Consider the following 14133-nt stretch of genomic DNA (forward strand, 5'->3'; position numbering starts at 1 on the left):
CATTTAACTTCGAATTTTCTCTGACGTCACACTATGCGTTGCGTACTTGCATTAAATTGTATTGTATTACAGTATTTGTATTGTTGTCTGAACCGTGTTAACCAAATTTTAAAGTAAAACAAGAAACAGGATATAGTTAGGCACTCTTAAGGTTAACTTTATATTTTTCGACACGAGCTTCTTCAGGACAGTACACCTGAAGAAGCAAGCTTATGCTTGCGAAAGCTCGTGTTGAAAAATATAAAGTATTTGTATTGAAATGTTAATTTCTCATCATTGTCCGTGGGGGAACGAAAAAATGAAACGCTCACCGGTCATTTGGTTATAGCGTGATAAAATAACAATTTCACCTGCAGACAATGAGTGGGAAAAAACAGCAAAGCCCGAAGGCTTAAAACGTGCAAGAATAATGTAACCAAATAATAAAAATGAATAATTGTTATGGTTAGCACGGCCACTACACCCAAATTGGTTTTCATAAAACGGGGGCGCGGAAAATGGCAGCATGGAAAATGACGGCAATCAGTGTTTCCGTTCAAAATGGCAAAAATATATGGGCTTATGTTGCATACGTAAAATTATAATACATGTGTAATAATTAATTATTTGCGATACATGTATCAGTCATATAATATATTATAAAACGCATTTACAAACTTCGCAGGGACTGAAGAATAATATGAAGAGGGACTGGAGGAAAGCGACGAATAGCCAGCCAGATGTTCCAACCTCGTCCGAAAACCCCAGTCAACTTGTCAGCAATGAACCACTCTTCGTAGTTTGTACTGCGAAAGGGACAATATCGTGCTATTGCCCTGTGGACATGCACGATTTTTCCAAGATTGCATTGACCGCATAGAGGAGAACTAATCTTTTTGTCCCATCTGGATATCGCGATTCTATTCTGTACTTAATGTATTTTAAGTGAACACTTATTTTTATTTCATGTTAAGAGTTTTTGCGTTATGGTTTGCTTTGTTTGTAAAGTAAAATGGTCCCAAATTGGGAGGTTTAGAATTACTTTCGCTATTATCTTCATAAAGTTACAGACAGCAAATTTTAAATACAGATAGTGCGTTTATAGCATACATCAAATTGATTATCAGGAAACTTTATTTAAATGCAAATTTAAGGTGGTTGTACACATAATAAGATTTGATGTGCGTATTAACGTACGTAAGCATCATGACCTTGGAACTTAGGTATAGAACCAAAGAGCAACTAAGCTAACACTAGTTTAGCCAACACTAAAAAACAGTGAGCCACTTTGTAGCTTGCAATCAATCCTTTTTCCGGCAGCTTGAGATAGCTATCCAATTTTTTGGTTAATCTAGTGAAGAGAGGTTTTGCCCAACAGTCTCTTCAGATATTTATGCTATAATTAAGTACAGCAAAACCGCAAAAAAATTACTATGCGCTAACTTCTTTTGCCAGATATTTGGTTTCCTGCTATCGCAAACACAGACAAAAGATTTGGATTTGCTTAGTATTGTGGTCAAGTAGGCTATTACGGTATGTCTAAGTTGTTTGAACCATAAGTAGCTGATATGAAACTATCTATGTTCAAAGTAGCTAATTTATATTCTAACAGAAACTTGCCGAAGAGTAGTGCAAACAATCAATTTTTCTGTTGGGCAAATGAATTAGTTAGGCTATTTGCGGCAATAATATGCATTGTTGGATTAATTTGTTGTTTGTGTCGGTCATGTTGCTTCCACTGTTAGTTAGAAGTGATCTTAGTCTCGGATCATGCAGTTTAAATTGTGATCAGGAAACAACTTCAAGCAGTTATACCCCAGTATATGAGCAAGGTCGAACTGGCAAAGCTGGAGCGAAAGGTGATAGGGGCGAAAAGGGTAACAAAGGAGACCAAGCGGAAGTCTGTGAATGTCAGGACATCACAGAACTAACTCGTAAATTGGATCAATTGCAAAGTAAGTGAAAAAGCAGGAATAGCACTTGAAATTGGACACTAACTAAACTTTAATCTTACTGTTAAAATTAAGTTTAAAAACTAGCCTATTTAGTCGCGTCCGATGAAATGGAAGATATTCTTGTGTTCAGGATATTTTAACTTTTATAACTTTGAGCTCTTAACATGTTGTCGAAAAAGCTTTTTTACTATAAGTTAGTATCTGTCATAACAAATGAATGTGGTATTCGTTATTCTTATAATATATCACATTCAACAACTACCATGTCATTACAGAAGCGCTCTCTTCAAACTCTTGTGAAGACGTCTTCCCTCGATACAAGTCGGATACTGGAGGAGTTTACAAAATTTATCCATTTGCTGGTGGCAGAGACGGAATTTCAGTTTATTGCGATTTTGTGACTGACGGAGGCAATTGGCTGGTATTCGCAAGCATCGGCAACCTACAACAGGCACTCAAAGTCTGAAATTTGTTGCTCTTTTCAGGTTTTTCAAAAACGAAAAGACGGTTCAGTGAATTTTTATCGCAACTGGACCGACTACGTTCAAGGATTTGGAAAGCTAGACGGAGAATTTTGGCTTGGTATTATAAATTGACTTTTGGTTTCCAAATGGATAAAAAAGTACACAATGCTTTATTTGCACAAACATGTCGAATTTCTCTGCTTGCATCGAAGTCTTAAAAAGTTATTTTGCTAACTGATGTAGGTCTGGATAACATTCATGAATTGACTAAAAATGGTGATTACGAAATGAGAGTTGATATGGAGGACTTCGACGGGAACACGAGATACGCCTTGTATAGGTACTTATTCTGTATTTTGTTCTATTTAACGCAGGTTATGCAAATTTGGTCTGCTGCTTTAAATGCCGAAATCGCAAAATTAAAAAACTCGGTACATAATAATATTTGGTGCGGTTTGTTGTTTGAAGCGGGAGTATACCAGCCAAAACATTTTTAAACATGTCATTAAAAAAGTTTTAAGACAGAAAGAAAAGTCAGATACAGTCATGTCGACTTAACATATCATATTCATAACTAAATCTAATCATATTAGTTCCACTAAAACAGTCTTAGCTTGCTTCGTAATGTTCAAAAATGTACGCCGACAGCTAATATAACCTAAATGATTAAGTAATAACAAGAATATCATTTTTGATTTAACCAACCTTTGAAAAACATTTTGCAGGAATTTTGCTGTACTAGAAGGAAGCAACTACACACTAACAATTGGAGATTACAGGGGAGATGCGGGTTAGATTTTCATTTTAGCTGTGCAAATCAAAATGCAAAACTTCCAACCGACCTTCTTGGTTATAACTTATATTGCTTTCAAGGTGACGGTATGTCTGGGCGTCAAAATGGAATGCGATTTTCGACGTTTGATAGAGATCAAGATATTTGGAGTAGGAATTGTGCGGAGAGCTACAAAGGTGGTTGGTGGTATGATAAGTGCCATATCGCAAATCCAAACGGCCGCTATTTGGGTGGAGATCATGAGTCTTTTGCCGATGGAATAAACTGGCACCCTTGGCTAGGTTATAACTACTCTTTGAAAAGATTCGAAATGAAATTGAGAAAAAAGTAGAGTTTTTTACCCGTTGAGTGATTGCTGCGCAATGCTTTTTGTGAATATCTTTTTGATGGTTGTATGAACGGCTTTTAGTTTACATTAACATATACAATTTGCTTCGCTATATAATGTATAATTTGCTAGGCCTATATATATACGTAGGCCAAAAAGCGAATGCCTAAGCCTATATAATGCTGTATAAGTTATACTGAATTGCATATCTGAGCTGAGTTTTAGAACCCAAATGCGTATTTGTGTATAATAAAATCTTTTTCCAAGTTATTGCTACGATGTGCCTGATAAACCCTATAATTGCTACCATTGCAAACGATATATTACCTGAGTAAACTTTTGGCTAATATTTCTGACTATGCGCAATAAAATCAAAAGCTCATTTTAAACGTAGTATGGCATTGGTATATGCCAAACTTGTACATCCTCACTTAATGTGGTTAACGTTTCCCATGTTTCTTACATACAGTTACGTGTTTGCAGATGAAGTTTATTACATGCTACTCTTAGTTACGTGGTCATCTAATTCTAAACCTAATTAGTCTTACATAAAAATTAAAAAAGTAACTGAATAAGTAACCAGGAAAACGATAACCATAGCTTAACGTTTTTAGATAATGTAGTGCACGCTTCTAATCGTCCAACTTTTACAAGCAAATTCTTCATCGTAAATTTAAAAAGCTATTCACGTATTAAAAGTGTTGAACAACTTTGTTTAGGCTATAAGGTGAGGTAACAACCAAGCATCAACGAAACATATTCAAGAGATTTGGCTGCATTGCTCACATATGACATCGCTGATTACGGCCGAATCTTACAACTCTTAACCTCTATGCTACAAGCTTAGATATGAGTATAAATGTTCAATGCTAGGAGCATACGGTCGCAAAAACAAAACCCATCTTGACTATTCATTCAAATTCTTCACATACATCACAGACCATTATGAGGCTTTTATAGAACAAGAAAGAAAAAAGACCATGACAAATACTATACGGCAGGGGTCGGCAACCTTCTGCGCACTGCGGACCCGTTTAAAACCGATTTTTTTTGCGGACCGGCCTTCAAAAAAACACAAATGTTCATTAAGTTGAATTTATTGAAGCTCATAGAAGTGGGAATTTCAATGAGAACCTTGAGCCTGTTTCGCCAAACGAGACGCTCCCGCCTAGGAATTATGTTACTCAATGACACTGGTAATGTATACCTCACGTCCAGTCTGTTTCACGGCTTCGTCTTTGTAGCTGCCGACCACTGCTATACGGTGTTTTGCACAAATAATAGAAACAAATTTATGAAAAGAGCAGTCTAAAATTTTATTTCATTCATTCATTCATTCAAATATTGTTTTATCATGTATGATTGTCTATTATATAGACCAGGGTTTCCCAAACTTCTTTGCTTGCGACCCCTTTCAAACTTCTGAAGTTTTCCGCGACCCTTCACGTTTAAATTGATTAGCAGTGCGAAATATACATTAGTCATTAGTGACATTTATTGAGATGCAAAGACTGAATTCAAGCAACCAGTACTCAAAGCCTACTTACTACTTTACACATAGCCTATGTAGGCTATACTGGAAACAAAAAAGCACACACATTTATTCAGTGTGATTGGTGCGACTGCTTTCTGCTACAAAGCAAGTCCAGCCGTGGCTCAATATATGTTAATGCTGGTCTCAAGGCGGTTTCAATGTTGATTAGGCTGGAACGATATTTTGTTTTGATTGTATTTTGTACTTCGTGTAAAATTGGTATACGCTTTGCGACCCCTGAAGTTCGTTACGCGACCCCTTGCGGGGTCGCGACCCCCAGTTTGGGAAGCCCTGATATAGACTATAGAGTATCTTCTTATTTCAACAATATTCCTTGGTTTGTAACCTTGATGTGGAAATGCGTTTGTAATCTTTGCTTTAAATCGGAGCAGATAATGCCGAGCGAGCAAAGCGATGTTGACAGGAGGTGAATTCAGCCTTTCTGCTCACGTATAGAAATTAATTATCAATCCAGTTGCAATCGTATTTTCTCATTTTTATATGTTTTGAAGTAAATGAAATAAAATTTATCAAATTCATAGTTTGACATTGTGTGTTGTTCCCAAAAAATCGGATACCGTTTTGAACACATGACGTGGACTATAAAAATATAATAACCAGCACACTCTCAATCAACACTTCCCTGTATATACAGTAGGAACATGTACATTGATTATGCAGTATGCCATCATTGTTTTTAAGGAAATGCTAACAAGGGCTGACGCCAGCAAAATAAACGAGATTGTTTTCCTTTCAGTTGTTTGCTGCCGCTAACAAACAGTTTTTACTCTCAGATTACTCGAAACGATTGAACTAAAAATTTCTTTAAGAGTTTATAAAAGATGTATAGATGTCACTTCTTAAACTGTTTATAGGCATAAAGCGGTCACGTGTTAAAATTTTGTTCAATTACATTGTTAAAATTTAATGTGCAATGATTTACAATTATTGAAGTTGATTAACATTGATTAATGAAGAAGTTTAGTTTGTAAAAGATGTATTTATGAGCATCAGTTAAACAAAAATAAAACGGTATGAGTTCTTTCTCACAATTTTGCCAGGTTTGAAGTTCCTCCAAACCCAAGAAACTGGGAAAAGTTTTTGCGTAAACAGATTTTTATGCGTCCTTTTTGTGGGCGTGTACCAATGTTTCTGTCTTAACGGAAGCTTCTTAGCAGATTTCGTACAACTATTTTTAGTTACAAAAAGTTACTGTTTAATAGGGTTAAACACTTCCTATAAACTTACATTGAAAAACAAATAACTGTTTACAACAACGTTATACTGGAAAAAATTAGAAGTTAGAAGAAACTTAAGTGACAATTTAAATCAGCCAGTTTATAAAGATTTGCTAAGAAATGGTGTTAATTTGAAATTTGAAACAATTTAAACTCATGCAGCAACCATTTGCATCAAAAGTAACAGCGTTTGTGCACTCCTGGGCAGCATGTCAAACATACAAAGAGACTGGTGTAGCCTACACCCTACAGTGAATCACAAATGTTTATTTTCGAGTTTCCTCGAATACTGATTTTCGTAGAATATTGAATTCTTGTGATATAATTGCATCATTTGTGTTTAATTCTATATTTGAATTTAGAGAGAGAATTTTAAGCAGTTTGTTTATTAGGATATTTCGGACAAAAATTGATTTTTTATGGACTGGTATGATACATGTAAGTTGTGAATCAAAACGAGATTATTATTGGTTTTTGATAGCAACACAAATAGTTTCTTATTATTATAAACAATCATGGCAACGTTTCAAACTGAAAAATCTTCCAGACATAAAACAAGTAACAGGTGACCCACAGGAATTGCGAACAAGTAACCAAAGGAACCGGTAATCATGTCTTTACGCCGGTATTTGGTATATGGTGCTTTCGTTGAATATCGAGCATTACAAATGCAATAACGTAAAACTTGCATTCTAATCGCCCATAGTTAATAATTTTTTCTAAAACTGAAGTTAAGATGTTTACTTGAAGTTTTAACATTTATTTGTCCTTGCTCATCAGCATTTTTATGTATTGGATTTTTGTTGAAGGTAAGCATTTCACAAAGCTTTATTTATAATTGAATCAACTTCTGAAAATTTTCAATAACGATAAAAAAAGAAACCAATACAAACCATCGTCCTCCTCTAATACCCTTGAAAACAAAGAAAAGTTGAAAATTACTGCTATTTTCTATTTTAGCAAAAACTATATACGAATTCTTGTCTTGTTTGTTTGAATACAAACTGTACTGTCCTTGCTCATATTCTGCAGACATCGGGGCATTGTGGTTTTGAGCTTGGGTGATTTTTCAAGTGATGCATGATTTATTCTTTAGTGTACAGTACGTATGCTTATTGCATTGAAGTTTTCATTCAAAACAATGCTGTTTGTCGAAGTTTAAGTTTGTAATAATATCGTTTTTAGACGTTAACGTTGGTAATGCTAGCCACTGTATTGATAACCGCAGTGACAATTATTGGTTTATACAAAAATTCAAAATCATGACAATGGTAGGCTTAATCGAAACTTTTATCTGAAAACACAAAGACGTTTTACTTTATTGTAACAATCAACTTGTTGTTAAAAAAAAATCGGACTGAAAGAACGATTGAAATAGTGTTCGGCTGTGGGTCCCATAACCTATTATTATAGGCCGCAGCTATAAACTGATGCAAATGAGACACTTGTGCTTAAATTTTCTACAAATCTTGGCACAAAAATATTTTAGCGTTGATTAAACTACATTAACAACATACTTGACCTGGGACAGACTTGTATTTACCCCTGCCTCAATGCCACCCCTGCCCCTGCCTAGCTACGGGCCTACGAATCAGATGTAACAAATGAGGTCCTTCAGGGAAAGCCTACATCAGAGCTTTTCTGCTATTTTTACGCAAAAGAAGTTGTCATTTTGTCAGTTAATGTTATAACGGGATACTGGTAGTGTTAACAATGAGTCTTTTTAACGCAATTTAATGCAATTGTGTTATAAGTTATTTCAAGTCATTATTATGAAATTTAAAAAAAGATGTCATGCCATGTGAGAAAAAAAAACTTTTTACCAAAAGAATTTGGTTTGTTTACTAAAAATTACAGCATTCATAACCATATATAGGCCTAAGTTAAATTTATGTTAGGCATAAACGCTCAAAATTTGAGGCTCCCAGCATGTCGCAGCGAGGAAGGCAATATCCGATGTCCTAATCATACTAAATGTATCCGAAGATAGAGCGTCCGAGATGGTAATCCAGGTTGTCCTGGAGGTGTCGAAGACTTACTTGGTATATGTATTTCTTGTTTTGTTATTAGCTTTTAAATAAATGTCCTCATGGGACCACACTAAAAGCAAAAAACTTTTGTAAGCAAAAGCACTACGTATTAGCGAGCTGTATAGTTGCAATGTTTTCCCCGAATTTGCATTTAAATTTAAACAAACAATGTTGTAGTAATTGATTTTACAATATCTTTCAATTCTTTCCGTATATAAAGTAGTAGCCTAACGGAAATGAAAACTATCCTACATTATGCTAGTACGTAAACCACATCCACCTTGGCTATACAAATAAATTTAACAGTATATGAGTAGATCCTTGACAGTGTAAAAACTTGCTTCCCCCTGCTACGCTGAAAAGTACCAGCACAAACGCAAAGTTTACATAGCTCACTCTTCATTCCGATACATGGAGTTCTCGATGGAGTAGCAAATTGCAAGAATCAGTCTGATAAATGTCCTGATACTTACTTACAAAACAGTGCGGTATCCTCCCTATCTTATAAATATATTAATATATCTTATAAAATCGACATTCTTAAACGTCCTCATTTGGATTATGGCCATTTCTGCTTTGTCGGGCAACACTGTCCTGGCTGGAAATACAACAAAACAGCTTGTTTCTAATTCAAATCGACATGGTGTGAATAAGTTTCCAACGCTGCCTATTGTCAACCGTCTTTTTGACGGTTTGAACAACCACTTTACAGCAATTGGTACAAGTCGGAACAGCTTCTTAGCGAAAATTTTCCAGAACAAGCACTTAAAGTTGAAGGATATTTTGGATATCATAGTTCCAGTGGACTTTGTATTTCGAAATTTTATAAATCTCAAGGTGAATATGGCAACATTAATCCGCTTACGTCAGCAATCATTTTATTCAACTTTATAGCAATGATGTACATAATGGGAACGTACATAACGATATACAAACATGCAAAAGCTCCAGGACCACAGAGAAACATAACTGACAAGAAGTTAAAACAACTGAGAAAAATGCAAAAAAAATCGCAATGCTGATCGCCATGGACATGTGTTGTTGGTTGCCTATTTGCATAATGACCTTTATCTGCATGTCTGGTGTTTCCCTTCCTCCCATTGCATATGCTGTATCCGCCATTATTCTACTTCCAATCAACAGTTCTCTCGATCCGATCATTTATGCCAATTGGGAGGAATGCTGTACCAATTCTTTGCAAGAAAGCTGTCATCGTTTATCGCCGACTTCAAGCTCTTTGTGGAAACAAGTCCCCTTCTTCAGAAACTACTCCCAAAGAAACCAAAACTAAGAAAGCTACATACGTGAAAACTACAGCGATCTGAAACATCTGTGAATCCTGAGCAATATCTCGTCTCGATTATTTCCATTTTCAGAATATATCGATGTATTATCTTTACAGCAATAACTGATTATGTAAATGGTGTTTGTGTTCAATCTTTTAATATCTTTTTTAAAGGTTGAGCGTTTATCGACTTTTCTCGTAACCATATATTGTTTACAAGATCGTTATAGCAAATTGAGACTGTCATTGACCTATGTCTTCAAGCCATTTGCTTCAAGCTTTCTTTCAGCTCTGCAGCTTTACGTAATGTTAAGACCGTTGTTGGTCAACAACGACGCTCCAAAAATATTGCATTGTCATAGCAGCTCCTTAGAAATGTGTTTTACGAAATTTTTTGTGTCGTGATAATCTGTGTATTTTGTTGTACATTTTATATCAACGTAAACACTGATAGTTATCAAATGATGATATGACATCAATGATAGTTATATGTATATTTATTTGTGTTTAATTGCACTATACAAAATATATTTGACTACAACCTTATATTCTATCTATAGTAATCTAGTGCTACACTATGTTTAAGAATTTAGATAAATGCGTACAAGCCAATTACCTGATTGTTACTTCTGATTATGCACTCAAATGCAAGTCTACAGTGTATTTTACAAGTCTGAAGGTATGCATTTGGTAAATTTGCGTTAATCGTGCTTCCTTTTGCCAATGAAGTCGGGCTCCATGAATATGGAATAACTAACATTATTTGGTGGTCTGCAGAGTGCAATCACGCCATTGCAATATCAGCTGATATCACGTACACAACTTGACTTTGTCACTGCGAGCCTTGAGTAAACATCTAGAACTAATACGATACAGTCACGTAAGCGCGACCCTACTTGACTATACTCGTAACGAACACATACACGTACATGAGGCCTGACAACAAAAGCAGACAATGACTCTTCTACTGTAGTTTGTCAGACACAATAGAAGTAACGACAACGTTATCAAAAGCTGTCTCATACAATAATAAAGTTTTGTTTCGACATGGACAATTCCGTTGTTTTTTCTGCCTATGTAGGAAGCTGACTGTCGTGAATAGCTATTGGTGCTCGTGCCTAGTTTTATGAGTTTTGAGTGTAGTTCTAATAGGGCTTAAGTGGCACAAATTTACTTGGCATTGATTGACTAAAGTTTCGACGAGATCAAATAATGCTCTGCCAATACGTTTGATATAAAACTTACATGGAAGAAGTAAAGTAGCCTATGGTGACCATTAACCAGATGCAGTCATGTGACCAAAATGCTTTTCTAATTTCCCGGAAATTGCACAATAAAGCTCAAATTCCTCGAAAAAGTGCAATTAATTACATGATTTTTATGTCAATAGAAAGCTCTCCTTTCTAAAATAGTATTGCTGTACTAGTACTAATATTGCTTCTTAAGTGCCAAGTATGAATCGCCCGCGGCGAACCACCGACGAAAATTCCATAGTTTTGAAAACAAAAGTCAAGGATCTGGAAGATGAAGTGACCAAATTAAAACGGGTAGGTTTTGGACAATGGTGTGTAGCTATAGACAGCGCAAATAATTGCGCAAACTTGAAAAGTGTTTAAAATCTTTAAATGTATTCTGTAATAACGAAAAACTTTAATGTAGATATTTTGTCTATTTTGCTATCACAGGCAGGGCTTATAGGTCTATGCAAGTGATGCAACTGCATTGGGCTCAGCGCTTTTCGATGTTCGCGTTGCTTAGCACCAAAACAAACAAATAGCCTAAGCTTTTATTTTCATAATCTTAGAGTTAGTTTTCAGTTTTATCGAAAGACGACATTCCGGTGAAAACATATCATGAAGCAAAGCTTTGCTGATTTGCACAAAACTGTTGTTTGGTTTTGCGTTATTATTATTGTTTGTTTTTTTTTCTTCGCTATCTTTCTATTTCTTTTTGTCTGTTCTTTTTCGCTTAATCTCGGAGAACTACTAGTTCTCCGGGAGATCTAGAGTTTTTCGGAGAACGTGGCCACTTCTCAGCAGTGCAGCTCTAACAAGGCCACTTACGGTGTGTTCTCGCTGGGTATTACCTAAGCCCTAAGTGTTTTGTATAGCTACGCTGGTTGGGTGCCAAGTGCGCTGATCAGCATCGGGACGATTTGGACTTTCATATTCCAGATTCTAGATATTTCTGGTCGTAGGTCTTGATATTAGGGGATTTTTTTGTTATTTTTTTCTCGTGTGTTTCAGTCGTCTGGGACCGCGACGCCGATTACCGTACTGGAGGATTTTCGTTTTGTCGTTGTCCGTAACTGTGTCAGGTTTATGCATCCAAGGTCTTCTGTCAATTGCGATGTTATAGTGTTTTGCAGAGATCTCGATGGATGACTGTCGCGACTTGGTTGTGTCATTTTAGGTACTATGTTTGTGCGATCCTCTGGCAGCTGGTGGAAAAAATGGGATGCTGTTTCATCTTTCTACTTGCATATACGGCACGTTGGATAGTGTGATACATTGAACAACTTTGTTTTGTAGCACTGGGTGTTTAACACTTGATTTTGGGCTGCTATCAAGAGTTCTTCCGTTTCTCTCTTGAGTGTAATACGCTGTTTCAATCAGTTGCAATCCATGTCGCGGTTTTCCGTTTGTTGTGGGAACTATTCATGTAGAACTTTCTGCTTTTAAATGTTAACCACTTCTTCTATGCGTTGTTTCTTCCACTCTAGGACACCAATATCGGGCTTGGCGTACAGGTTACCTAGCCTTGTTGCTAGGGTCGCCTCCCTGTTTTTCATTTTAGAGATATTCAGCTAGGCTTCATTCTTCTATTCTTATGATAGTGTCTGTGTTATGAGGTCCTCTTCCATCTTGGTTGCGACTGACGTAGAGGCGATGGACGTCGGCTTTTGGGTGAAGAGCGTCCTCTAACGTTAGCGTCTTTCTGGTTATTCATTCAAGATGTCGTAGTTACTCGTTTGCCCTGGGAATTACTCCATCCGTTTAGTTTACTACTGGTACTGCATAGGCATTGATTGCTTTGAATCCTGTATTTTCGAGTAAGTTTTGATTTGAGAACTTGGCGCAGTTTGTTCCGATATTCCTGTGCAATTGTCTTCTTCACGTCTGCTTCCATGTTCTTATGATGCTGTTATTATTATTATTATTATTATTATTATTATTCATATTAATATTAAATACAGTTATTTAAAAGCAGCAGAGTTCCCGCCTTCAAGCATAAGGTTTTGCATTGGGCCTCGCGCTGGCTTGGGCCGGTCCTGAACGCAGAGCCCGCTTTTTCTAATACTTTTTGTTCTTTTATGGATGCAGAGATTAGAAGACTTAAGGAAGGCAAAAAGCAACATGATCGTGAAACGTGAGAGAGAAGTTGTACAAGTGGGACAACCTAACCTGGGTAGACCGGTTGGTGTGGAGACGTCGAAGTATAAAGAACTGGAAGCAAAGCTGAACGAATCCGAAACGAAGAAAGCACAAGCGGAGAAAGAAGTACGGGACTTAAAGGATGAATTGGCGCAGGCGGTGAAGGACAGAGATAGCTGGAATCGAAAACACGACGCTTTGAAGAAACAGTTAGCTGAAATACAGGAACAGCATCAGAAGGAGCTTGAGAAGGTGAACACGATTTCGCGGGAAAATGGAGCGAGAGCAGACGACGTGTCGGAGGAACTAAGGAGACTCCGGGATAAACTGGAAATAAAAGCGATGCAGGAAGAACACAAAACAAAAGAAAATTAGTAAATATATTGACATTTTCCACAAAACACTACAAAATAAATAGTATTTTAAACTGTCTTACTGATGCCCGTTAAAATACTTACTATTGCATCTTGGATAAAATTCTTTTGCTATTTCCTATAGTGACAGGGAGGGATACATAAATGACTTGATCAAAGAAAATGCCATCCTAAAAAACAAAGTGGAATCAATGTTGATAGAGCTCAACGAAAAAGAAGTTAGATGGTTACGGGCTAGAGACGAATTGAAGCAAAAGGTATTTCAAATTATAGCCTACTGTTTTAGACGTGTAGTGCTCTATCTTTCTGGAAGGTAGCCTACAGCTTCAATCTGTTCAACAAACTGAACTGCCAACTAATTATTCGTTTTTTACATCTTTTCTTATGCGTTAGATTCAGGAGAAATTTGATGAAAAATATGCAAAGTGGATGGCAGAAACCGATAGGAGGATGGAAGATCTACGTCAGCAAAACCTTCTTCTGAAGAGTTGTCTTTCGAAAGGTCTTCCACAGGATCAAAAGTCAGTGCAGTCTTCAAAGTCAAACGCTCCAGAGGGATGACTTCACAATGAACTTCTGTCGCGCAATTTATCCTAGAATGTGTTTGTGCAGTTCAAAGTGACCTAGCACTGCAGCCGGCACCACCAGTGCGGTCATGTTTTCTCGTTTGTTGATGTTTTTTTTTTCATTTAACCATTTGATAGTGTGCGCCCTCCTGTTATGAACTTAACCTATGAGCAATAAAAACTTTGCTGCGAAAACGTAGTGAACACCACTCA

The 14133-nt window shown here is 36.5% G+C and overlaps 2 protein-coding genes across 3 annotated transcripts; both read left to right on the top strand.

Annotated features, from left to right (window-relative positions):
- Positions 1-1512: 1512 nt before the first annotated feature.
- On the top strand, positions 1513-3671 carry LOC143446733 (microfibril-associated glycoprotein 4-like). Its single transcript, XM_076946502.1, has 6 exons — positions 1513-1934; positions 2210-2355; positions 2420-2516; positions 2642-2738; positions 3124-3188; positions 3272-3671. The coding sequence occupies exons 1-6, from the start codon at positions 1670-1672 to the stop codon at positions 3520-3522; spliced, it is 921 nt and encodes a 306-aa protein (XP_076802617.1). The 5' UTR covers positions 1513-1669; the 3' UTR covers positions 3523-3671.
- A 7312-nt stretch (positions 3672-10983) lies between these two features.
- LOC143446734 (uncharacterized) lies at positions 10984-14129 on the top strand. Of its 2 annotated transcripts, none has more exons than XM_076946504.1 (4): positions 10984-11153; positions 12930-13354; positions 13479-13611; positions 13748-14129. In XM_076946504.1, exons 1-4 carry the CDS (start codon positions 11061-11063, stop codon positions 13913-13915), a joined length of 819 nt encoding a protein of 272 aa, XP_076802619.1. In that variant the 5' UTR covers positions 10984-11060; the 3' UTR covers positions 13916-14129. The 2 variants fall into 2 exon arrangements, with proteins under 2 accessions (XP_076802619.1, XP_076802620.1); XM_076946505.1 differs by lacking the exon at positions 10984-11153 and adding an exon at positions 11160-12658.
- The last annotated feature ends 4 nt before the right edge of the window (positions 14130-14133 follow it).

This window comes from Clavelina lepadiformis, chromosome 2 (genome assembly GCF_947623445.1).
Source record: "Clavelina lepadiformis chromosome 2, kaClaLepa1.1, whole genome shotgun sequence".
Classification (NCBI taxonomy): domain Eukaryota; kingdom Metazoa; phylum Chordata; class Ascidiacea; order Aplousobranchia; family Clavelinidae; genus Clavelina; species Clavelina lepadiformis.